General features: G+C 32.3%; 1 protein-coding gene across 1 annotated transcript in view; it reads left to right on the forward strand.

Annotated features, from left to right (window-relative positions):
* The window catches only part of LOC122524862 (homeobox protein 5-like), a 75576-nt gene extending 73197 nt beyond the window's left edge, over positions 1 to 2379 (forward strand). The window contains exon 3 of the mRNA XM_043647347.1: positions 1874 to 2379. Coding sequence (XP_043503282.1) covers positions 1874 to 2229 — 356 coding nt within the window. The 3' untranslated portion in view covers positions 2230 to 2379. The remainder of the gene's footprint in view (positions 1 to 1873) is intronic.
* The last annotated feature ends 24810 nt before the right edge of the window (positions 2380 to 27189 follow it).

The following is a 27189-nucleotide window of genomic DNA, read 5'->3' on the forward strand; positions in this document are numbered from 1 at the left end:
GTTTGTGGCAGGTCCTTTGCTTCCTCCTCCTCCTCCTCCACCACCTTCTTCTCTTTTTCTTTCTCATCCTTCTCTTCTTTATGTTAGATAGAAGGAAGACAACGATAAAACAGGAAGGATCGAGACGGAAGGATTTACCTCTTTGCTAGAAGAGACTCTTCTTTCGTAACGGACGTTTATTTTACCGACCTCTGAGCTCCCCTAACTCTTCTTTTTATCTTTTTTCTATCTTTTTCTAACTCATAGTCACTCCGAATACACACTCTCTCACACACACACACACGCTCGCACGCACATATAGAATACATAAATGTAAAAAAGGAGACAGTCTTGTTAGAGGAAACTTAGCGTGTGTCTGAAATCAACTAGACAATAAAAGTTGTCGTAAAATTTGACACTCTCGTAGCAAACGTACCGTGGTCCACTGTGGTAGCTTCGTTAATTTCTCATAGTATTTACTACCAACGTAAACTCGTGGAATCAACGTTCAACTTCGCTAACTATCGCTTAGATATTACGGATTCTTTCTTACGTAAACGTTATTTTGCGTCTTCTCTCTTTCTCTTCTCTATTCTCTTCGAAAACTACATTACACAAGTATGAATGTATATACACTACAAACAAAAAGTTTCTAATTACTTATTAATTTGTTAAATGACCTATCGTTGATATATCAAATATTAAACAAGTTGAATTATTTATTAAGTGATTTCAGCATCTTTTTATAATCATAATCTTCTTGTACAGTTTAATGCAATGTTTGAAATAAATTTTCCTACTAGGACATCTTTGACAATTTTTACGAAGAATTTTTAAAAAATATGCAATTAGAAAACCCTCGAAAAACTTATTGCCAAATTGCCCAGAAATAAGTCAACCTATGGTTAAAAATAAAGAAAAATATTTGTTCGTTGGTAAACAACATAATAAAAAATGTAAAGCTTCTGTTTTTGGGAATTCATTCAGGGATTTCAAACTTTTGCCACATAGTGTATGCATACTCATGTATATGTTCTTTTTACAAACGTCATCTTTGACTTTTAAAACTAACAATCTCAAGATTTTATTCTTATTTTTTGATTACTACGCGATTGATCGTCCAACTAATTGTGAGAAGAATGAACACGTCATCAAGTATACTAAATGTCAGGTGAATCGAGAGCGATGTGTTTATTGGATATTCATGACAGTTATTAGTATTACATAGGTACGGTGCGATCATCGTAATTGTAGCTTATTCCTCAGTTTACGTGAACCTAAATTTCTTTGTCTTAAGGTTTACGATGTAATAAGAACAAAATGGAATAATAATAGTTATTTACTAGAAATTTCCATATTTTTATCATATCTAATTTTTGTTGTTTGCATGAATATTATCGAGGGGTAATTTTCGTATAAGTAAATATCACGTGGGTATAATTTATACGTTGCACCCATGATAATATATATGGTTAAATTTTCTGCACGTATAAGTTGTAGTTTTGAAAAAGAAATTATTACGAAATAATAGAATATTTGGAAAATATTAGATAAACAATTGATTCGAATGCATAGAAAAGACATTAGTAAAAATTCTATTATAAAATAAATACAAAATTAGATAACCAATAAAATTCGTGCCGCTTTGATCAATAGAAATAAATGTTAAACAAGTTTAGAAACGGTACGAACTTTCATGGTTCTCTAACATGTATATAAAATGATACTCGAGTCAAGATATTGATCATAATAATAAAAAAAAAAAAAGGAAAAAAAAAAATAATAATATAGAAAAGAATCCGATAAGATGAAAGATAAACGATTAATCCGACGTATACATATAGATATATCGACAGATACGAGTTAACGCTAGAACCGTCACGTGTGATTTCAGGCCCACGTACGCGGCGAGTTAAGAGGACAGGTGATTCACGTGGAAGCGGTTCTACGCCGGAGGAGAAACGACCTAGAACAGCGTTCAGTGGTGAACAGTTGGCAAGATTGAAACGAGAATTTGCGGAAAATCGTTATCTAACCGAACGTCGTAGGCAACAACTATCGAGGGATTTAGGATTGAACGAGGCACAGATTAAAATCTGGTTCCAGAACAAGAGAGCAAAGATTAAAAAAGCAAGCGGACAGAAAAATCCATTGGCGTTGCAATTGATGGCTCAAGGATTGTACAATCATTCGACTGTGCCGTTAACCAAGGAAGAAGAGGAACAAGCAGCTGAACTGCAAGCGAAATGACGATTATAGAAATAGTTCCAGTGTTACATCATACCCCATAGAATTTTGTTTCTATTGTTCGATCGTTGCCGGAATATCATATCGATCTTCAGGGTTCCTCTTATAGTCATTTCCTCGTCGTTCGTAATTCGACAAGGTCACGAGGGATTGCAATTTGATATTTAAATATTATCTATCCACTTTCGCGAGGATATTTAATTTTATTCTATTTTATTTTATTTTTTATTCCCTTATATTTGAAACAGAATTACTGAAGAGAGAGAGTTTCAGTATAAATCGTTTCAAATAAAACACTAAACCTATCGACAATTAAATTTTTATAAATTTATATTTTCAATCATTGATATTGTATATACAAATTTTTAGATAATAATAACATAAAAAAAAAAAAATATTTATAATAATATTATTTTAAATTCCTTTCTCAAAATAACATTTTTAAAGAATGTTAATATTTTTCGTGGTACGTTTAGTGTTCATTCGAATTTTAATCCAATCGAATTCTAATTGACGAACTTCGATACAATCGAATACTGATAATAAACAAAAGAATTTTTAGATAATAATTATTATTAAAATTATCGTCACGTTAAAGATTAAATGAATAACATTGAACGTAGAATTCTAAAAACTAGTCATGGTACGTTTAGTATCAATTATAATTTTTAATCTAATTGAATCATAATCTATAACAATTTTATTAAATTATTTCTCCGATCGTTGATTATATCAAAAAAGGAAAAAAAAAAGAAAACAAAATAATCAAACAAATAGTCCCTCGAACCTTAACAGTGCCATTTACGTACGTCTGAAGCAACGTTATCGAGAATCGAATAAAATATTGTCATAATCATTCGTGGTGCACACACATGCGATGAGAGAAGCGGAAGAAAAGAAAAGAAAGAAAATAAAAATAAAGAAAAATGTTTGTGCGTGTGATTGCGTGTGCATGCGTGTGTAAGTGTATGTATATAAATCAAACTCCCCCATCCCCACCCTACCACCAAAACCCAATTATCCCTTACCATTCCACTTTACATCTCGCGAAAGAAAGAAAGAAAAAAAAAGTTTCTAGCGATCGTCTTTTTCTCTCTTGAATTAATTTATTGTAAAAATGTAAAAAAAATAAATTTAGGCACCAACGTAAGTGTGATACGAATCGCGGAGGTGCGTTTGCGACGTGCAATAGATTATATTAATTATTATACATAATAGAGGATGAGATGGAAGACAGTAGTTACTAGAAATATGATCATTCATATGTATATGCGTGTATAATGATTTATGGGATTCAAAAATAATGAAGAAAAAATATTTATTTGACAATGTGTCCTATTTGAATTTGTTTCAAATTTGTAACCACTTTTTTGTTCCAATAATTATCAATATACACAAACTAATCATCCTCGGTTTGGAATTCTAAACAGTGTTCTGTGTTCAATATCTCGTGTCAATAATATTTCTTGTCATCGTTGATGTCACACATTTTGTTAATTAAATTTAGTAATATAGGTTTAATTAGTTCATTTTGATACTCGATTCTTATACCACAAGTACTTCATTATTTTCTATTCGTTCCGTATTCAAAGTTACAAGTGTGTGATTAAATTGTGATTTCTGGGTTCTTTTGAAAATAATTGTTGTATTCGATATCCATTCCCAGGATTGAAGTACTTTGATCGCATATACAATAAAGGTGTCAAAAAATTCGACGTGTACCTGGAATTTTTGGAAGACTGCAATCTTTGAATACAAACCAAGGGTGGTCATTTTGAACGGGTTCCAGGATCCCTCAGGTTCATTAGGTTGATATTCAAATTAACTTGTCCAGGATTATTGAAACACAAAAGTTCCATAACTTTTGAAAAAATTTAAATACGAGAACACATGTTTGTATAAATTTTGATCACTGTTTTAGAGTCCCTTGTTCCCTTTAAAAGTGAGTCCCATATATTACAAAACATGTTGTAAATGCGTATACATATGAACGATCGAATGAAAAAAAAAGAGAAGAGAGTAATAAAACAAAAAAATAATAAGAGGAAAGCGTCGTGTACATATCATACCGTTTTAGAATATTAAAAAAAAAAAAAACAAATAATCCTCCCCTCCCTCTTTTCCCCTCCCGATGTCCCGAATCCTCTATAGACTGTTTAAAATTTAAACTTTAGCTATTTATTTACTTGTATCGCACGAAATGCGTAGCGTTTGAATCGCGACGAACTCATACCTGTAAAATTATTTAAAGAAAAACAAGGTAAAGAAGATAAACAAAAAAAAAAAAGAAAGAAAGAAAGAAAATAATGGTGATGATGATGGTGATGATATGATGATAATGATAATGATGATGATGATGGTAATGATAATAAGAACGGATTAAATATTCCCATTATCGAGCTACGTTAAAACAAGGATCGATGTGTTTATTTTTACTAAACCTCCACGTGTCCTTAATGCATCCACATTAATCATTATGATATTTTAAATAATAGATAAAGTTAGTCGTAAATTGAAGTGATGAAAAATTTTATAAGAAGAAAAAGGTACAATAATTATTAAGAAAATTGTTATGAATTATTGAGAATAAGATTTAATTTATTTTTGTATTTTTAAATTATGAACACTTAATTCTTTTATTTTTATTTATTTATTATGTGGACAAGAGAAATGTTATTTATTAAAATATTTATTATTAAAAAAAGAAGAGAGTAAAACCGAATGATAATAACAATAGAATAACAAAAGTAATATTGCACGATGGATTTTGATAATTGAAAAAGAGTTAGTTAATACTAGAAAGAGAGAAAGAATTAATCTATGGGTATTACAACACGAATAAAAAATACAATTATCGAGAAGTAAAATTCTTCTTTCCAGTTAGAAAAATTTTACAAAAAGAAAACAAAAAACTACTAGCACTCTCATATATAAATAAAACTCAAAACTACAATTTTACCATGGAAAAACTAATAAAAAGAGATCAATAGAATAATATTCAATTCGCACGGTAAACTTTTCGGTAACTCGCAAAAATGTTCGCGGAACTGATACGAGACAGATAAAAAGAGAGAAAAAAATAGTTGGAGATAATAGTCGGGCGTTGCAACAACCCCCATAAGGGATAAAACCTTTGGGGCGGGTCGATTCGTATCCAGCATTTGGCGCATGCTTCTCGATGGCAGCGGTGAACTCTCACCCTCTCTGACGCGACCCTCCTAGTATATATAGCCCCTCCCCTCTCTCATTCTTTCCCTCTTCGTATTCGCGGGAGATATCGATTGATTTACAGTCGAAAGGTGGCCATCGTTGATATCAAAAGCAGCAGCCACGCCTACACGTTATTCCGTAACCGCAGTGCGTGCGTTGCGTTATGGTGAGCGGTATCGGTTAACACACACGTCACGGCTCGTTTATCCCCAACTCCCCTCACCCCTCACCCTTCACTTCATCTCACCGAAAAGGACTCGACCAGGTCGAGGCCCAATACACCCAACCCCTCCCCAACTTTAATTCCATCCCTTGGCCCCTTGGCACGCACCAAATCGCTTTTATCTCTACGATGTTACGCGCAAGAACGCGCACGATCGTTAACGATCTCCGTTTACAAAAACGCAACGCACGTTTAATACTTTCTTTTGATTATTTTTCTGCACTCGTTTTGTATTTTTCGTTTAAATTAATAGGAGGAAAAATATTGGACGATTTGGTTAGATTCAACATTTTTTTTATTGGAATATTATTATATGAGATGTTTATTGTTGAGAAATTGTATTTTATTGTTAACGAGTAATATTTTTTTATATTTTTGTAAAGTAAGGATGGAGGATTGAAGGTTTTTATATTTCTTTTTTTTGTTTTATATTTTGTATTTATTTTATATCTGTTCGAGAGAAAAGATTTTTAGAAACAAATTGTATCGAGATTGTTGTGCGTTAATTAGAACTAATTTGCATAGCGTAATATACCAAAGAACGTATCTTATTTTTGATCATAAACGCGTGAAAATGTTTTCCCTACGAAACTACTAAATAAATGCATCAGGGTCTTAAAGACAATGCCTGAGAAAATATTCTCCATACACATTTATAAAATAGAAAGAAAGATTTGTTAGAACCGAAAGATGTCTCATCTTATTTCAGATCTCGAACGTTTTCCAATACGTCTTTGCCACTTTTGAAAAATATCTTTTAAAATGACAAGAAAATTTTTGGAAGATGTCGTAAAATATTATTCACTGTGAAAAGGACAAAGTTCTTTCGCGAGTCCAATCGAAAAGATCATTTTTCTTGTTTTCGTTACTGACGAAAAGGTTGCTTGGTATCGTCGAAATGCAGTGCCACTGGCAAAGGTCTACCGTTCTACCCTGGTAAGTAATAGCTTACATTAGCGTACAAGCGCTACGAAAATGGAAGAGATGGGACGAATAATCGATGACGACTACTTTCGCCCTTTCTTCTTCTTCTTCTTTACATTCAAACGTATTATACATTTGCCCTTTTTCAAAACGAACGACGACAACTTTCAGTCGCAAGGATATTTCTACCTGATAGTAATTTTTCTTCAGGGATTTTTTTTTTTTTAAATGTGTCTGATCGTTATTGGCTCTTTGGTGTACCATACCTGACACTTCGACAAAAAAGAAAAAAAAAGAAGAAAATTAATCGACAGTATCATACGTATGCGTGTGTGTGTGTGTGTATATATATGTGTGAATATAAAACGCGATGCATAAAAATCGAGATGCAAGTATTTTTTCGTCTCTCGATAAAAATGATGGTCGAATTTTATTGAACATTTTTTATAATTTTTATAATTTATAACCAAAAATTTCATTATTTTATTATATATTTTTACGAGAATGAACAATATTTTTAATTCATTTATCTTCATTATTATAATTATTATTATTATAAATTTCACTTATCGTTTAAACTTTTCATATTTTTATTACCACGATCATAAAATCGTATGCACAATAAATTCATACAAATTTTTACTATTATTACACGAAATGTATATATGTAAAAATTAATTTGTATATTAATTATTATTATATTAATTTTCTCTTATGGTATACACAAAAAATTAAATGCACTTCAGCAAATAATAATTTATTCTCCCATTCACGTACAACAACAACAACAACAACAGCAACAACAAAATACGCACAGAATCTTATCGTACCCATATAAATTTGAAAAAATAGAAAAAAAATGAAACAGTAGCGAGGTCAAGGATAAAAATAAAAAAAAAAAACAAAAAGTAAAAGAGAACATGTTCCTCGCATAGTTGCGTTGCTCATTGCGTTGCTTGGCAGCGTAGAACACCGACGGACACCGAACGAGTGGCCAATACGTCCCTGTCAGATTAGAATCGCGTTTAACTTGACAGACTCGCGCTTCTGTCCGTTCCTTGTAGTAGATACACATAGAATGAGGGAGGAGGTGGAAGGAGGGTGATGGAGGAAGAGAGGAGGTTAAACCATTCCTCGAATAAGAAGCCACGGAAGCCATGGGGTCAAACAGAACGAGATCCATAAAGCAGATCGCGATGAACGCTAACCCCCTCTTATCCCCCCCACCGCCGTTCCCTTCTTCCCTCATTTACCCCTCAGTCCCCCTCCGAGCCCCCACCCATCTTTCCTCCTTTCCTCTTAACCATTATGTTGGAATCTTTACAATGAGATACCAGCGAGGAGAAAGAAAAGCTTTTGAAAGTAACGTAGATACAGCAGACATTAACCCTTCAGCGACCTTTTCGATATTCACTTCTTGTATATTCATAGTATTCTGTATACGTTCGGGTATTAGGTGTATCTAAATTTTAAACTATTGAATAATTTAGAAAAAATAATGTATATAAAATGTAAATAGAATGAAGGAACTCGTGTAACTGTTTTAAATAGTAACAAAATATCTGATTGTTAAATTAACAAGAATTGTTTGAAATCGAAGGAACGATGTCGAGTTCGATTGAAAACGAAATAAGTTCGTAAGTCTTACAAATAAAAGTCAAATGATTAGATATCAACGAGATATTGATACACGTAATTATAATAACTGTTGAACGGTGTAAAAACTGATTGTAATTTGCGAGAATTGTTTATAAAGGAAGGAGAAAGAAGGAATGAAGTTTAATTGAAAATAATATTATGTTATTTATAGTCTTGTAAATAGAGAAGTGAAATGATTAGATATTACGAGTATTGGGGATACCAACCTATGGTACTTATATATTGTTAGATAATAATTTTCTACGAATGATCGACGAAGTTTCTGTCGTGTCTTCGTAGATGATCGGCTTGGTGATTGAGAGAAGGATAATCATTTCCGAGCGGCATGCAGTTAGATAGAATAAGAAAATAAGAGAAAGACACATAGAAATAGAAAGAGATGGAAAGAGAGAGAGAGAAAAAGAGAGAGAGAGAGAGAGAGAAAGATCGAGATCTCTACGGATGATCGTCGTTAGTGAACGGGGCATTAGTCGTACCGGTAGCCGATGCCGATGGATACCTTTGCTAAGGTAAGAAGAAGTCAAAGAAGAGGAGAGGAAGAAGAAGAAGAAGGAGGAGGAGAAGGAGAAGGAGAGGGGTGGAGAGGAGGGGGAGGAGGAGGACGTAGAAAAGCGACGTTGAATCCCAACAGTGGATCCCGATGCTGACGGGTATTAAAATTAATGGTCAGCCGTGTACGCTGACGTGTCACCTTATACCTCCATGCGTCATTTTGATTGACCAATAAATTATCTCCTGGAAGGTCTTCTCGCTCACGAACTCTTCCAGCTACTACTACTACTATTACTATTACTACTATTACTATTATAACTACTACTACTAGTACTACTTCTTAGCATGGACTAGAGTAACAGAAGGTATCACCTTCTCTTTTGCCAATGGTTTCCCCCATCTTCGGAAAAATGTCCATAACCAACTAACTACACTTCCTCTCGTAATCCTTTACCTTTTAAGGAGAGAGACTAGCGTTAAGCTGATATCTTTCTTTCAATCATGCGAATACAAGTAGTAGAAGAATTTATCCATGTACACTACGGGTTAAAAGTTTGGTCATACCTAATGCATTTGTATTGTACGTTCTTATATACAAGTTAGTTGTTTGATTTTTTTCAGAGATCAAAAGAATACTAATGGAGATCTTCTATAAAATGAAAAAAAAGAACATCGCGTTGGAATAATTTGTAAATGGAAAAAATTAGTCGTACGAGTATCCAGATTGTGTAGAATAGTTGTACAAAAAAATATAGCTATTTTGACGAGCTCTTAATTAATTCTTTTTCCTAATTTTTCTATTACAGTAAGTTTTTCCAATTAATTATTAATAATTTCGAGATAATTTATACACGTGTACACATGTTTTGTCCAAACTTTTGATCGATAATGTATGTACTTAAATGAATGTTCCTATCTCTAACGTTACGTGATTATGATATTCGTTCGAAGAATGACGTAACTCTGACACAAATATCCTTTATTTATTTACAAATTAGATTGTTTTGACACGAGTTTCGGCGAATTTCCATCGAATCGAACGGACAAACATCAGGAAAGAAATATAAATAGTAATAAACATTGTAACGTTGACACTCGTGACCCTAACACGGTACCAAGAAGCCAGAACTGATTTGTTTCAATATTCTTCATTGAAGTTATCGTTGTCATCGCAAATCTTCGTTACATACACCAGACTCTTACCCATTCACTCTCTCTCTCTCTCTTTCTCGTTGGCAATAACGAAGTCTCTGTCATGGATTTCCTCGAAGTAGACCCTGGCAAAGTTTAATGGCTCAATCCGCATGTTCCGGCAACTCGATGTGTGGCCTCCAACAACAACGACAACGAGTCCAGAGAGAGAACCCTTCTGAAATTTTCTTTCGATCGGTTGATCTCTTCTCGTCTTCTTCCACCTCCCCCTCCTCCTCCTCCTCCACATCTCTCCTCTTCATCATCATTCTGTTCTTCTTCTTCTTCTTCTTCTACGTTGATTTCTTCGTTCGGTCAACGGAAGGCGCTTTACCGGGCACCGCGATGGCACAAAACTCGCGGAGACCGGCTTCGTTTTTAGGTCTCGCGATCTGGGCAAACGATCAGGGACGCGCCACTCTCATGCATGAATGCAACGTCAGCTGCCATCCAGGGATATGTCGAACTCTTCATTAACCGCAACAAACATTACGAGGAATATCTTTTTGGCCATTTCAAACCCGATCCCAAGAACTTTCGGTCAACCGATTTCTTATTTTCTTTCTATATTTGTCATATTACGCGGATGTTCGTTATTCTTATCAACGAAATATCATCAACGTGAGTATCATCATAATTTAATATTTTATTTTATAATAATAAATAATTTGTACAAAATTTCATCATAATTTTGTATTTTTTATAATAATAGTAGAATTACAAGAATTGCTTAATAGAATAATTGGAACATTTCGTAATCATAATACCAATCTAAAAAAAATCAATGAAATAATGAACACAATTCTTGATAATAAAATAAACATTCTTGAACCATAAGAACAATTTAATAGTCGTCGAATAATTCAATTAACAAAAGATATTCTATAAAAAATACTTTGAATATTTTAGGCTACAGAATAGGATCAGTACCATATAAACGAGTGACTGCATTTATTAGAAAAGACACGATCTAAGTTGAAAATAGCTGGGTTGGAGGATGATGGTGTAAGGTGATCCTCGATCGTCAACGATCCGATCCTCGTGGGACGACTTTTAAGTAGAATTAAGTGACGCCGTATAGATCCATCGAATCCTTTGTGACAGTTTCCAACTCGGTAAAGCTGATCTTGACTCCATGGACTTACGTCCTTGTCAGTTCGTTCCTAAGGTATTTAGTTTCGTGGTGTCGTGTCCGGGTTTACGCATCCTCGCCTCTGGACAAGCCAAACTTCAAACAAGTCACAGCTCTATTCTCCTCCGTCGCGTTTATGAAAACAAGTCAAGAATAGAAAACATAATAAAAATGATGAATAAAGATTTAAATCTATTGGATTTGTCAAAAATCATAGAAAAAAAAATCATCTTGTCGATCCTTCTTAAGTCAATCGTTAGATTGTTATCGCGAAAAGAAAATATTTTCCTTTTTTCCGTATATTCAAATACCACACCTAGTCAAAGTGACCAGTCAATTTTCTCAAAGGACTTTCTATTTAAACATAGAAGTACAATGATTGACGGATGAGGAATTCCCAAAGGATCGTGATAGCCAATAGGCTCGATGAGTCACCACCTTCGCTACCTCTGACGAAGATGGTAAACGAGTTGGATAAGAGAAAGAGAGATGAGAACGAAGGGTGAAAAAGGAAGAAGAAGATGATGAAAAAGAAGAAGAAGAAGAAGGTAAAGGTACAGTAACGCTTAGAAGAGAACTTGGAGAATCTCGTAGAAGGAGTAAGTATTACTGGTGGGAGCAAGGTAGTAAGAAGAATGGTGGTGGTAGTGATGATGGTTCTAGTGGTGGTGGAAATAGTGGTAGTGGTGGTGCTAGTGGTGGTGGTAGCAAAAGAGTAGAAAGAGTGAGAGAGAAAGAGGTGGGATTCGAGTCCCGGGACCACACACGACGCTCCACGCGTCTGCGACTCGGTTACATTGCTTAATTGTAAACGGCCTCAGGGGTTCTCATAACACGGAACTTAACGTATTATTTCTAAGTACCCACTTTGATTTCAATTTTTATTTGCGAAATTTTTAATTGAAATTTTCGACATTCTTATGCTTGTTGCATTTGATAGAAAGGTTTTTTTTTATAATATTGATACAATTATTTATTTATTATTTTTTTATTTATTAATTGTGATTTTAATTAATTTTATTTGTGCTAGGAAGATTTTATGTAAGTATAAGTAATAGTTATTATTATTATTATTCTTTTTTTATTTGTAAAAAGTGTGTGATTAGAATCGCATAAGAAATATAATTAGTTAGGGTTGTACAAATAAGATCTTCGAAAATCAAAAATTAATTATTTCATCTAATTTTTGTTCTTGTATATAACCGAAAAATTTTTATTTATTTCAGATTATTTCGTATTTAATGCCTAAATGTTTTATTTATTTTCTTTTTTTTATTTTTTAACGAAGAAGTTATCGTATAATTATTTGATAGTAAAATTTTCATAAAATTCACGACCAACGTATGGAATGCGAATTGATTTGAATGTAAAACGCAAACATACTCGATAAAAAATCGTAGAAGAACATATTATTGAGATGATGATTAAAGAATGAAGGATAAAAAGAGAGGTAAGAGGTGGTAGATTTTTTCTTATCTGCGACATCATTAATTCCATCGATTGTTGCCATTCAACGTGGTGGTTTCAACTAATTAAAACCAGAATCTCATGAAGAGTTTCTTCCTTCTGCCGGCTCTTCTTAAATTCTCTATCTCTTTCTCTTATTCTTTTCGGCATTCTCCGAGGCTTTGCCCATACCTCTTTTCTGAAATCTTTCGTGTATCTTCCTAATAGGCTTACATAATATCTACAGAAAGATAAATATAACGAAATTATTCCATCGTGATCTCTCATTCTGTCATTTTCAACATTTCGTACTTTCAACATTTTTTATTTCAATAATAATCTTTGATACAAGCGAAATTATTCAAATGATTTAAATGTGTCGTTTTATTTCGATAAAACACGTGGTTCATAATTTTATTTTATAATATTTGATCGAATTTGAGAATAAATAAATATTAGAGTTTGATTAACTTCTATTAAAAAAAAAAAAAGAAAAAAGAATTTATCGAAATAGTAATAACTATGTATCTTCAAACTTTAATAATTATTAATAAAAAATTAAAACTATAAAATTTTGTATAATAGTGACACGCAATGCCAACGATATTTACATTATTTACTATAAATAAAAATAATAAAATCAATCAATATTTGCATATTTAAAAAATCGCAATAACATCTTCGAACTTTTCTATAATCATTGATAAAATAAACAAATAATAATAATAATAATAAGTAATGAAAACAATAACGACATTTTCGATTCAGAATAATTCATCTTAATCATTTTCTTTTTGTATAATTGATCAAAATGTTAAATAATAATGTAACATCTAATGATTCATAATCATCAAAGATGAGTACGTTGTCGATTGGTTCTTTGGCTTTATGAAAAATAAAGAAAAGAACAAATGGAAAAGGCCAAAGTCACTTGGGGATCGTTAGGAAGAAGAAGAAGAAGAAGAAGAAGTTGCTTGGGGCGATGCACGTCACTATAATGATGCGACAAAATCGTGTCGTCCTGCTCGTTCGCATAAGGGGGTATACATGTACAATATCATAGTAAGTGCCTACTATGAGTATCATCGTTGGATACATTCATCCTTTTATTCGTTCTTCAATCTTTCATCATTTAAACTCTCGAGTGGGTTTCTTAACAAAAATGTCCACGTGTAAACTTCGATATTCAGTTTTTTTTATTTATCGACGAAGTATTATTTTTAATAGAAATAATATCAAGGTTGTGTGTGTACGTGTGTGTGTGTGTGAGTAATACGATAAAAGAAAAAAACGATGATAATTACGCTATAAATATAATTATTGATTTATTTCGATCTTACGTAAAACACGGTAATTAGTACCTTATCTTTTTTTTTTTTTTTTTTTTGACAGGAATCATATTTTATCGAAATCGATTAAAAATAAGAAGGAAAAATGAATTGATAAACTTGTACACATAGCCATATCATTTAATATTAAATACTCGTCATAATTTTCGATCATTAATTATGTATTACAAATACAAAATATTTCTTCGGTATTAAAAATAAAATTCTAAACGCGAAAAGAGTTGAATCGCTTACAAAGAGATATAAATTAAAAATAAAAGATTACCTTATCTCTAAATCATAAATTTTCGATAGAAACCTGACAATCTTTTTTACTGGGTCGCCGCAAAAGTTTGAAGAAAAGTCAACAAATTTTTGAAACGCCGAACGATTGAAAATTAATTTGATAGAAAAGATTGCAATCCATTGGAACGTTTCTTCGAAACGAATTCGGGAATACGAGAGTGGCAACGAAGAGTCAGTCAGCCGATGGTGTAAAAAATGTGGTTGTTTTTTTTTGTTGTTATTCACTCGTGTGAGAGTTCGTCGAGGGTATTTTATTTCGGCGGAGGATCTATATACACACACTACAATCGCATCCCACCCCTTGGTGTAGTTTATGTACCATTATACGATTACAGCTCGACTGTCATGTACACTTGGCTATACACTTCCGCCCTCTCCTTTCTCTCACTCTCTCTCTTCCTCTCTCTTTTTATCTTTTTCTCTTTCTCTTGCTCTCTTTCTGCGCATCGCATTACAAAAAACAGCGAGTGTTGCAGCTGCGTTTCCCATGGAATTTACAACTCGCTACTCGTTTCACTTCTACCCTCTCCCGATCTCTTTTTCTCTCTCTCTCTCTTTTTCTGTCTGTCGTGTAAAATTCGGCGATTCTATTTAGTCTGGAAAAATAAAAACTGATCGATGCTTATAGTTCATACTCCTTTGTAATAAAAATAAAAACGTTGGTCCCAGCTTCAATCATTTATCTCTCATAGATTTTCGAAATCATCCAACAAAAGGGTTGCAATTCGTAATAATTGTAAACTATTGTTTCGTTCAATTTCAAATCTAATTTGATTCAGTTGATTCTTATTATTAGTTTTGCCTTTCTCGTTTAAAGGGTCACACTATTTCAATATTGTCCAAAATAAATTTGTATCTTTATTTAATTAATTTTAATGAATCAAAAAAAAAGAATTTCGAAAAATCTGTTTAATCAAAATCTCATACAAATAAGCATCGATCGAACGGTAGAATAAAAATAATTAACCAAAAAAGAAAAGAAAATTCAATAAACGGCATCTAATCATCGTTTACATAAATATCACAATAATAATTCCCAGAATCTAAAATTAGATATTTAAAAAAATTGCTTACGAATTCTAAAAAAGAAAAAAAAAAGAATAAGTTAACGAGATCTAATTAATAAATTGTTTCTCTAAAGGATAGATAGATATCGTTGAACACTTGGAAAAATATTGGTACAAATCCGCTGTCAAGTTCGATAGGTGGTATTAATATTTGTTCGACTATATATATTTCGATTGAGATAATAATGAAGCATAATATGATAGTAATCATGGATTCGGAATAGAAGCACTTGTGATATCAGCAACGGCGAATGTCTTCGGGGTGGCTAGTACGACTCTTGTGACGGGCTCGGGCCACCCATGTAGTTGTTGTTCGCTCGCATCTATCATGGAGCCACCTTCTTTTCCCGACAGCTTAAGCCCCAATAAAAGCCCCCGCTTCGTCTTCTCTCTCCCTCTCTCTCTCTCTCTCTCTCTCTCTCTCTCTCTCTTATTCTCTTTCTCCTTCTCTTTCTCTCTCTCTCACTCGCGCACGATCTTCTTCTATGTCTCCGGATCGGAGCAAAAAATCAGCTATTACCTTCGCGAGATCGTGAATCCGGTCTAGTTCCTCGATCAAATCCATCCACCCATCGAAGAATTCGGGCTTTGATCTTCCTGCGATTTATTTCCATTTATTTCGATTACCTATAAACAATTTTATTCTTTTCTTTTTTGTTTTTTTTTTCTAACCGTTTCATTTTTTATTCTGGATAAATATCAGTTTCGTTAGAATTTCGCGATGGTAGGGTATTGAAGCGTTGTTGCGTACTTCTTGTAATATTACAAAGATACCGGCTTTGAGTTTTTTTTAACGAATTATTTGAACCTTTTTTTATTTTTGTTAACATTGAAAATGTTTATTTTTTATAAATGTTTGTGTTTTCTTTTTTTTGTTTCAATATATCAATTTAATTTTCTTCTAGTAAGATTAGTTTTGTAATAATTGTGTAATAGTAAAGTAGAGATATGTGTGTGTGTGTGTGTGTGTGTGTGTGTGTTTGTATTTATTATTACAAATATTATTACTATGATTTTTGAACAATTAATTTTTATTTATTTTTCTTAGAAAAGATCAGGTTTGTTATAATTATATAATAAAAAAGTAGAAATAAGTGTGTGTGTGTGTGTGTAAATAAATTATACATATACACTGATTGCCTAGATCAGGTTTTTATTTCACGCTCTTTCTTTTTCTTTCGCGCTTTTCTATTATGTTTAGACGGATAGAGCAAAAAATCAGGCATTACCTTCTCGAGATTATTGATCCGGTCTAATTCCTCGATCAAATCCAGTTACAATAAGAAAAAAAAAACGTATGCTCTGATCTTCGAGGGATTTATTTCAATTTACTTCTAAGAAGAAATTTCTATATGAAATTTCTATAATTTTTTAAGTAATTTATTTTCCTTCTTTTAAAAAAATCAATTGTAAATAATTATTATATAATAGGAAATTAGTTGCAAATAATTATATTATATACACTGAGAGACTAGATAATTTTAAGATCAAATCCAATTTCTATAAAAAGGAATTTCGTCCTTGGATCTTTGAATGATTTATTCCGATTTTTTTGTTTTAATAAGAAATATTTTGTTTCATTCAATTTCGTATCATTTCCTAAAGATCAATTTCATTAATACTTATGCAATAGAAAATTATTAGTAAGTAATGATATGTACACTGACTAGATAATCCTAACAAGATAAAATCCAGTTTCTATCAAATGAATTACGACCTTAGTTCTCTGATTGATTCGTTTCGATTTAATTTCAATAAGAAATGTTTCTTTTCCCGTTTAATTTCTTATCTATTCGCAAAGATCAATTTCATAATAATTATGCAATAGAAAATTATTGGTAAATAATGATATATATGCACACTAACTAGATAATTCTAAAGATTAAATTTAGTTTGTTTGTAAAAAAAAAAATCTCATCCTTAGATCTTTGAGTAATATGTTTAAATTTATTTCCAATAAGAAATATTTCTTTTCCCTTTAATTTCGTATCTATTCTCAAAGATAAATTTAATAATAATTATATAATAGTACAGAAGAGAGAAATACGTGAATTAAATGTGTGTGTGTGTGTGTGTGTAGGTGTAAATAAATAATATTTATTCAAAGATTGTAGTGAGATCAGGTGGTTATCAGGTAGGCTGGTTGAAGCAATCAATTAACAGGTGTTCGCTCGACGTCGATGTCGGTAAAGGAATATAGTCAAAGTTTTTTTTGCGACTACGCGTTCGCGATCGTTAAACTCACGGATATCTTTTCCCTTGGTGGTCGCACAGTTCGAACAGTAGCATCGACGTTAATTATCACCGAACGAAAGGCCGAGCCAACGAACCCGATACTCGTTAACCCACATTTTCTGATACATCTACATATACCTAGACACCTGACAACGCATATATTTATACATATATAAAATTTTAGAAATATATTCTATCAGCGGTTAATTTTATTTCCATTTTAAATCAATCGATGGTTGGTTTGATTAAGATTTCAAATATCGAACGAGTTTCTTTCAACTGCCTATTCAATCCAATTCTATTTTATTTTTTTATCAATGTTGATATTAATTTAAATATTAATTTGTGTGTATAAAAAAGAAATTTGAATGATATACTATTTGAATTTAGAAGTATCGAACAAATGTGTACCAATCGCAATTCTAATATTTTCTATCGGATCGTAATTTATTTTTTATCGGTATTTTTATTTAATAAAATATATAATTATATGTAAACGGGGAATATTACAAATTGTAATATAAAGAATAAGATTTGTCTATTTTTTTGTTATACTATTTTAGAACATACATTATAATTTAATTTTATTTCTTTTTCCTCAATCGTTGAATTAAATAAAAAATATTGTTTATAACATACACATTATAATTTATGGTTATATATTTTACTTTCTTTCAATTATATGTAAATGGTTTTGATTAAATTAAGTGAATATATTTGATAATGAAAAAAGATCGAATAAATGAATACTCGACAATTTTCCCAGTTATATTGTTGTTGTTTACCAGTTATTACAATTTCTCGATTTAATTGGCAACCCCTATGAAAGTGCAATTCCGTCGAATGAAATCCCACTCTGCATCGCTTAATTATCGCAATCGTAGGGAACGCACATGGAAAGATAGTATAACCGGTGATTTACACCCCGAGGGAATTTATCAGAGTACGGTAATTGCTAATCGTATATACGCGTGAAAGTGGTCACTCGATTTCGATTGGAAGAAACAGTAATACTCTATACAACACATACACATACACACACACACATAAAAACATACACAATAATTTCAAAAAATAATACACAAAAGAAAATTCATTAAAACACGTAACAATCGTCTGAATTTTCAATTAGTAAAATGGATGAATTAAATGAATAAATTCTAATAAACAAAAATTAAGAATAAAAATGATCGGAAAGAAAAGAAAAGAATCGTTAAAATGATTTTATACCGTGATCGTTAGTGAAAAATGTAGTAGCAATGTTCTGTAAGAGATATTATTGGATTCTCGCAGAAAATCAAACATTAACCGTCACTTGGTGCTCCACAAACGAAAAAGATACTGAAAAATGGAAAGAGACAGATGGTAGAAACCGAGATGAACGTCTTAGATAAGTTTTTTAACCATTGGATTTTGGGTCCACATTCCGAAGGGCCTTGTCGGACACTTTCTTAATCGTGGTCTGTTCGTTTGCATGGAAACAATTCAGCTACCGTCTTAGGTGACTTCGAGAGAAAGTAAGAGAGAGAGAGAGAGAAAGAAAAAGAGAGAGAGAGAGAGAAAGAGAAATAAAAAAAAAAAGAAGAAAAAGAAAAAGAGAGTGATCCATGAGAAGACCCCATGGGTTCCACGAGGCCCATGCTTTAGCAGAGTTTCACATACTCGTATACGTATGCGGGCTGGTTGGGCCTGTTTGGGTGGTCCCATTCCGCTGACGCGTTCACAACACCCATCTCTCGCTATTATACCCCCAGTTCCCTTACCAAAAGGACCTTATTAAATATCGCTACACGCGAAATCTCGGAGTCATTGCGAAAGAATCCGCGATTTCTCTCAAAGACTACGGCTAACGTAGCCAGCAAATGTTTTTGGGTGCCCCGAAATATCCGTGGGAAAGTACTTGACACGATAGGCATTCTTTCAGTGTAATTAAAATAAAATAAAATGAAAAATAAAATACAAAAAGGGACGTACATTACAGCAGATTAATTATTCGATACGCACGTCGAATCGTCTTGCCGAGAATTAAAACACTCATCCACTGTTAAAATCATCGAAGGACCCAAAGCACGAAGTTGTTTAACCCGTTCGGTGGTCCGATCCTTGAAAACAAATCGATCGATTTGTAAGCGTCCGACGAATCCACTACGTTACACGTAACGTAACTTGTTACCCTAAAGGTGGAAGCGAATGACTTTAAATGCGATACCAATTCGTATGAATTTTCTTTCATTTTGTTACGATCTCAATGGGATATCGTAAAAAGTGTCTTAAGAATCTTTCAACCATTCTGTTCTTAACTCCACACTTTTGGAAACATTCTATTGGGGCGATTCAACTGAAATAACGGTGAAATATTTATCAATTTATTGTTTTTGTTTTGGATTTATTTATATACAAATATTCCTATATTATTTATTAAACTAACTCGACACTTCAGAAAACATTTAAAAAATTAAAATTTCACCTCTCCCACGTAATTTTATCATTAACAACAATTTTTATATCCTTTTTTTATATTCCATATGACAAGTAGAAAATTTCAATGAAACTTTAATCTGTGTAAACGGAAAAGTGCGATGGCCAATGTTGAAAAGTATGGAACGTCATTTTTAATGTTTCGTAATTTACTCTTTTTCGTGAATTAGAAGAAAAGAGAAAGAGAGATAAAAGTTTGTTGAGTATTTCTTTTAAGATACCGCGCGTTATCGTGCACGTGAACGATCCTTAAGTACTAACGATTATGGGTAATAAAAGCGTTCGGGTGTCATCCGTGGAACGTACGAGGACTCTTGCGCGAAACGATCGCAAAAAATGAATGAGTTCAGAGCTTCTTTTCAAGGACAAATCTTCTCGGTGTCCCCTTTGATTACGAGAACCATCACCACCCACCTTTTTCTGTTAACCTTCCTCCCTCCTACCCCTTCTACCCTTTTCTCCTCAAACTGTGGGTTCACCTCAGTTCATCCCACAACCCGCTAACCACCCCACCGAAAACCTCAACTTCTTTTTCTTATCGAAAAAGAATGAAAAAAGGATTTCGGTTGTTCGTCATTGGTGGCCTTCGATATTCTCCTTCCGTCTTCCTCGAAGCCATTTTCATGCTCCACCAGGCTCTTTTGTCCTTTCGAGAATCCTCTTGATGGAATAATTCGATACTTTAAATGTTGCAGGAGCGTTCGTTCAGTTTATTACTTAGAATTGTAGAAGAAAGAACGAATTTATTCTTTCGATTCAATTGGGTTATTTGGATCAATCGAAATCTTGTCATTTGCATTTGTTTTTATCAGATATTATTTGCAATTTTTAATGATTTAAAAAATTACGATAACAAATCTCAGGTGTGTGATTTATAATTGAGCCAAATTATGCAGAAATTTATTAACACCGAGGATATGATTTTTCTTTTGGAAAAAATTATTAACCCACGCTAACGCCATTGAAGTAACATCGATTATACTAATAACTATTAAAATAAGTTATCAAATAACGTTGTAAAATGAAACATTCTCTATAGAAAAAAAGTTGACATTCTTTGATTAATATATCAAATCTGAATGAAACTACCACAATTTCAGATAACTGTAGGGTGGTTAAAACCTAGTGAATAAGTTGACCTAATTGTGTTGGTTGATAAAGAGGAATAATAAAGGAAGTAGTAGAATTATGGAGTGAGAAACTCGGTATCATGGGCTGGTCACAGAGAGTTTCTCAATTTCACGGGCGTCGTCGCGGGATCCGGGTTGTCGTAAATTCAACAAATCACTTTTAAAGGAACACAAAAGGGTTCCTCCTCTAAGTCGTAGTAGTCTTTGTCCTAAGTCGTTTACTTGAAGATAGAAAGAGAAAGAGAGAGAGAGAGAGAGAGTGAGAGAAATAGAGTGAGAGAATATCGCGTTGAGGTCTCTTGGTCTTGGTAAAGGTAAAGGAAGTACAAGGCGTGTATTCCGGCTGATTAATGACGAAGTACGGTTACGCCAATGTGTACGACTGTTCCTCCCCTGATAAGAAGCACCCTCGAGAGAGTGTGTATTTGAGATCGTGTCCTGGCATCGGTGACTCTGTAATGGGGTTAGATACGCTACCTCTCGACTATATACGTTCGTACGTTTTGCGCACGGCGCTATCGTGGCATACCGACCATCGCGATAGATCATCCAACTCTGGACCCATAAACAATAACTTACACTTCACCGCACTACGTTAAGTTGGAAACACTTTCTTGTTCCTCTTGCTACTTCTACTGGCGTTGCTGCTGTTTCTGTTGTTCGACTCTTCTCATTTTATTTCTTATTCTTCAATCTTAAATCCTCCTTTGATCTTAGTTTCCGAAGAATTTTTCTCCATCTTGGATGACTACATTTTCTTATCTTATTTTTCAACTCTCCTATAATTATTTGATTTTTAAGATTGATATATCTTATAATTAATTAATTCAATATTCGTTCTCCACGATTATGGTACATCAAATTTAATAATTTTAACTATACACATTTTATCCATCAAATAATTTTACTTTAATAAAATGTAGTATTCATTTAAAACCAACGATTAATCAGGCCGTATCAAAGAATTGAAAAATCTTTGAGAAACAATAAATAATTTTAATTAGGTTGCTCCCCGCCTACCCGCACCACTTCCAATTCTTCATCTTCCTTTTTCTTTTTTACATTTGACTATATTCGTTTGGATAATTACAAGCACGACAAGATGATCAAGAACCAAAGAGTTCCCCCCTTGCCCGTGCTAGCTATCCAAGTTTTCTTTTGTAATGGACGCCAGTTTGCATGAATGTTAGTACGTCCGTGTACTTATGGTATAATAACTGCACGCGTTAGTATGAGAGCAACTCCGTGACTTACGAGCCTTAGAGGCTTCCTTTCTATGCCGCCTTATAGCTCGCAAAGCGGCGATAAATCTAATTCACCGGGTTCCTTCTTTGCCATCGAGAAACTCTTCCTTCTCCTCCCCCCTCCCACCTTCTTACCCTCTTCCTCCTCCTTCAGCTCATTTCATCCCTCCCACTCAACAGCGCGAAAATAATAATCGTCATAAATTATCGAAGGAAATCGCTGTGGTTTCGCACGATCTCCCTTTTGCTCTTCCTACCCTCCCCCCGCCCCACCTACCTTCCATCACCTTCCCTCTTGCCCTTCACGTGTCTCTCGTCTTTCGATACCTACGTTGAATTCTACGTAAAGTTCAATCTTATATCGCTAATACTTACGGCGGTTTACTATTAATTTGTTTCCCATAACGTTCAGTGCGATAAGATGATTGAGATATGTGATAATTAACACGAAACCTACCACGCATGGTCTAATGATCGCGTCCTGTAATTTTGTAAAGATATGGTAATTTATAAAAATTCTGTAATTTGTAAATACTTCGGTTAAAACGTATAAAATGTACACTATTCATTTCTAAATAAAATAAGGTATAATATTTGTTCACTATCCAATTGGCTAAAATCTCATTTTACATGAAAATATATGTTGTTTTTAAAGCAATCATTTGACCAATCATATTAGGAATAGATATGTAATGAAGTGTCGATAGATTTAGTGTTAAGGGATTGATGAAGTTTTTGAAGTTATACTTCTTTCGGCGCGTTTGGGAAATTGTGATGGGAGTGATTTTTTTCCGAGCGACACCACGAAGTTTGTCAGTATTTACGATGCGCGGCAAAGTGATTTTAAATTTACGGCATGAAGTTGTCTTTTTTCTTCTTCCCATTTTTTCTCAAGCGGGTCACCCATCCAAGTACTAATTGTACTCAGCGCTGCTTGACTTAAATGATCGAGCGGGAACCAATGCTATCACAGCGCCATGGCCGTTGACGCATAAAGTAATTCGATACATCTCCCTTATATTTAGTAGTAACTGATATCTATATTTTGATATTTTTGTTTTTTTTTTTTGTTTTGTATTCTTTCTTATATATGTAATATATCGATCGATTGAAAATATGTTTCCTTTCTTTTTTTTTAAGTTATTTTTGAGATTTTTGAGGTTATATTTGTTTTGGTACGCAAAAGAAGTATAACTTCTTACGTGCGTACATAAGTACACACACCAGTTTTTTTTTTATTCTTTCTTATATATATATAATATATCGATCGATTGAAAATAATGTTTCCTTTCTTTTTTTTTGTTAAATATATAAATAATAATAATTAGTAGCTTATCTTCTCATACTTCCGATCTTCCCCCTTTTTACCTGGTCACGCTATATATATATTATAATTAAATAAATAAATAAATGAAAAAAAATATAATAATAAAAGAAAAATAATCGGCTTACATTAGCGAATATTATCGATCATCAAGCAGGGAGGAGAGGGGAACTGGTTTCTTTATCAACAATATTTTATGTAAAACGAAAATTAATAATAATAATAATAATAATAATAACAATAATAATAATAATAATAATATATAATAATAATAATAATAATAATAATATAATAATAATAACATTAATTAAACAATAAACAAGGAAAACTAAAAAGTAACAAGGAAAATTATTAATGATAATAATTATTATTATTTTTTTTTAAGTTATTTTTTTTTGAAATTATTTTTGAGGTTATTGAGGTTATATTCGTTTTAGTACGCCAAAGAAGTATAACTTCTTACGTGCGTACATAAATACACACATCAGTTTTTTTATTATTTATCATGTATAATACAACAAGTATCGGTTATGAAATGAATAGATATTTATTATTTTATTTAATAGTCGAGTAAGGCGTCATAGATAAAATAGAAGTGAATAATATTCACGAGGATTTCATGGTAATAGAGAGATTTAAAATTTTTTAGGGAAGTTAGAGTTTTGTTTAAAGGAGATTTCGTAGATTAGTTAAAGGATTCTCAATTTGGAATGAAATAATTGGAAAATTGGATTGTTTTTGTTTCTCAAAAATGTCGCTAGAAATTAAGTAACCTATACTTGTTTCTCCGTCGGAACACAAAAAGCAACTGGATTTAATTTCATTCGACGTATTAAAAAGAAAGAAACATTGATAATTAAAAGTAAATTATCAACGAACAGATTAGGTAGGGTTCTTACATTGTTAATGGAATGAGAAATTATTTATGAAGTGGCAAAATAATCAGGGGGGGAGAGAAAATTGTAGTAATTATTTCATTTAAGATGTATAATAATTGATTTTATATTGAGAAATATTTAGATTCGTTGTAATTAGGATTTTTTATGAGCCAATAGATTGATTGAATTTGATCGTAAAAATAGCAAGAAAAACAAGGTAGGTATCGTTTCTCGAAGGCACGAAGTATGTATTTTTAGGTATTGGTCGTTGACACTTTACGATGGGAACACGCATCAGCACGTTTTTTATTCCCTCGTTTTACAGAGCACCATTGACAAATGCGAGAAACGAGGTGCGTAAAAGAGAAGCTCTGTTGAGAGTGGCAGAGAAGTGGGTAGAATTCAAGGCATGAGTTTTTCATACGAGCCTGTCAACGTATCGTCGAGGACGTATTCTCCTATAAACTTATTATTCATCTTTCAAAAGTGTTGACACTCTTTAACGAATTTTATCACCCAACTCCCATGTATAAGAAAAATATTATTTGTATAAATTATACAATTGATACATTATAGGAATAATATTTATTTATGAAAATAATCATGTATATGTATTAATTGGAATTTATTATTTTGTAATTAATTATTAAATTGAAATATGACACAAACAAATAAAACAAGAAATTGAAAAATGTATTATTATAAGTGTGTGTATTTCTCTGATAAATTATCGATAAATATTTATTTATACAAATAGTATATTGCATATGTAGATATTAATAACTTTTTAATATATTAAAAAATTGAAATAAGAACTTACGTATTAATAATATTTTATCTACAATATATAATAAAGTTAATAAAATATAAGAAAAAAAGTATATCTCTCAGTAGAAGATAAAATGGAGTGTATTTTTGATTAAGTCAATAGAACGGTTTCTACAAATCGTAGATTTATTCGAACGATCTTGAAAGAAAAATAAATCTTGTATAATATAATCAGGAAGTATCATCCCCTAAGTGAAAAGAGGCATATTGTTTTCACGACATGAATCCATTCAGAACCCGAAACAAATCCCGACAAATGGTTGGAAAAGTTCATTCTCGTATGTATCACGTGATGATCCAACCTTATCGTCGAAGTTTAGTGTCGCGTGTATCGCACCCTTAGCGTATCCTACCCTTCGAAGAAGGGTGTACTAGTGGAAAGTGATGATGAGAATGATCGTAGATGCAGTAGAAGGTCGGATTCTGTGGGTGAAATGGTTTTCATCCCTCCCATCCTCCTGTTTCGTTTCTCCCTCTGTTGTTGGTACCACCTATCCAAGAATCATAGTTCGCAGTAGGAAGGGTCGGACCCTTCGCACAAGTTACTCCTTAACGTACCAGCTTTTAAGCGGGTGAGATGTTTGATTAAATAACCACACCGATGAATTGAAAGCACCGATGAACTGCATGACTTGTGTTTCCCTATTATTGTTCAGACAGATGAGAATTAATCGGGATTAGGTTTATCATGAATAGATAATAAATGCTTTTAGAAAGCTCATATTTAAGAACATCGAAGTTTTATTTTTGCTGTTATTATAATTTTTTTGTATTATTTGATTTATTTTGTTTCAATTTTTTTTTATATTACTATTATTAATATTATTATTCGTCATTTGTTAAGTTTGGATTTTTTATTTATTATATTATATATTTAGAATATTTAGTTTTTGTTTTTTTTTTCTTGTGTGTGAAGTTTATTGAAAAAGGGAGGAAAAGGTAATTAGCTTAAAAGAAAAGTATCGTTTCACGACGTTGATTGCCAAAAGCCAAAAGATGGAGTTTAAAAATACTTTTCTTCTTCCTTGCTCAACATTCGTCTTCCATCCTTAGGAAAAAAAAGAAAGAAGAAAAAAAAGGACACAGCATAATTCACGAGTCGGCTGCTTTTTAATTAACCGGCTTGAAAATGTTCAGGGATCTTCCCTTTTTCCTGTGTTAAAAGGAAGAACCTTGTGCACTCAAGGGGTGGCTTATCTTCGCGTTGGCGAAAGGCAAGTAGTTGCTTTGGCACCTTCCTACTCCCCCTCACTCATCTCCTATCCACTGTAAACTCTTATTTTCCAGTAGAAATCCTTCTACATTCTACAGAATGATACGACATATTTTGTTCCACCCTATGTCTAACTTTTCTCGACTTTAAAAAAAAAAAAGAAAAAGAAAGTAAAAGAATATCATTTGGAAAGTAAGAAATATTATAATAAAAATTAAAAAATTTATTTATAGATTATTATAAATTATAATAAATGATTATATAAATATTATAAATTATAATATATTATTAATTAATTGTGATAACAATTTTTAAATAATATCATTTTAAATAGAATACTTTTAATATAGATAAATAAATTTTTTATTTTTAAATATTAAATGTAAATTAAAAAGTTAAAAAATACGGTTAAAATGTTTACATTAAATAATTTCAAGTGGAAAGATTTTGTTTTTTAATATTAACGATAAACGTAATAATTTATCTAGTTTTCTTTTCTTTTTCTTTTTCTTTTTTTTTGTTAATTGAAGGATTTATATACATGAATAAATGTATAAAATAAATGTATCGAGTAAAGCACGTAAAAGAAGTTAGGCAAAAACGTACCACCGAAGTGTTCTCGGCTATTTTTGCATTTAACATCAGGGAAACGCGC

This window comes from Polistes fuscatus, unplaced genomic scaffold (assembly GCF_010416935.1).
Source record: "Polistes fuscatus isolate 324 unplaced genomic scaffold, CU_Pfus_HIC Scaffold8, whole genome shotgun sequence".
NCBI classification, from domain to species: domain Eukaryota; kingdom Metazoa; phylum Arthropoda; class Insecta; order Hymenoptera; family Vespidae; genus Polistes; species Polistes fuscatus.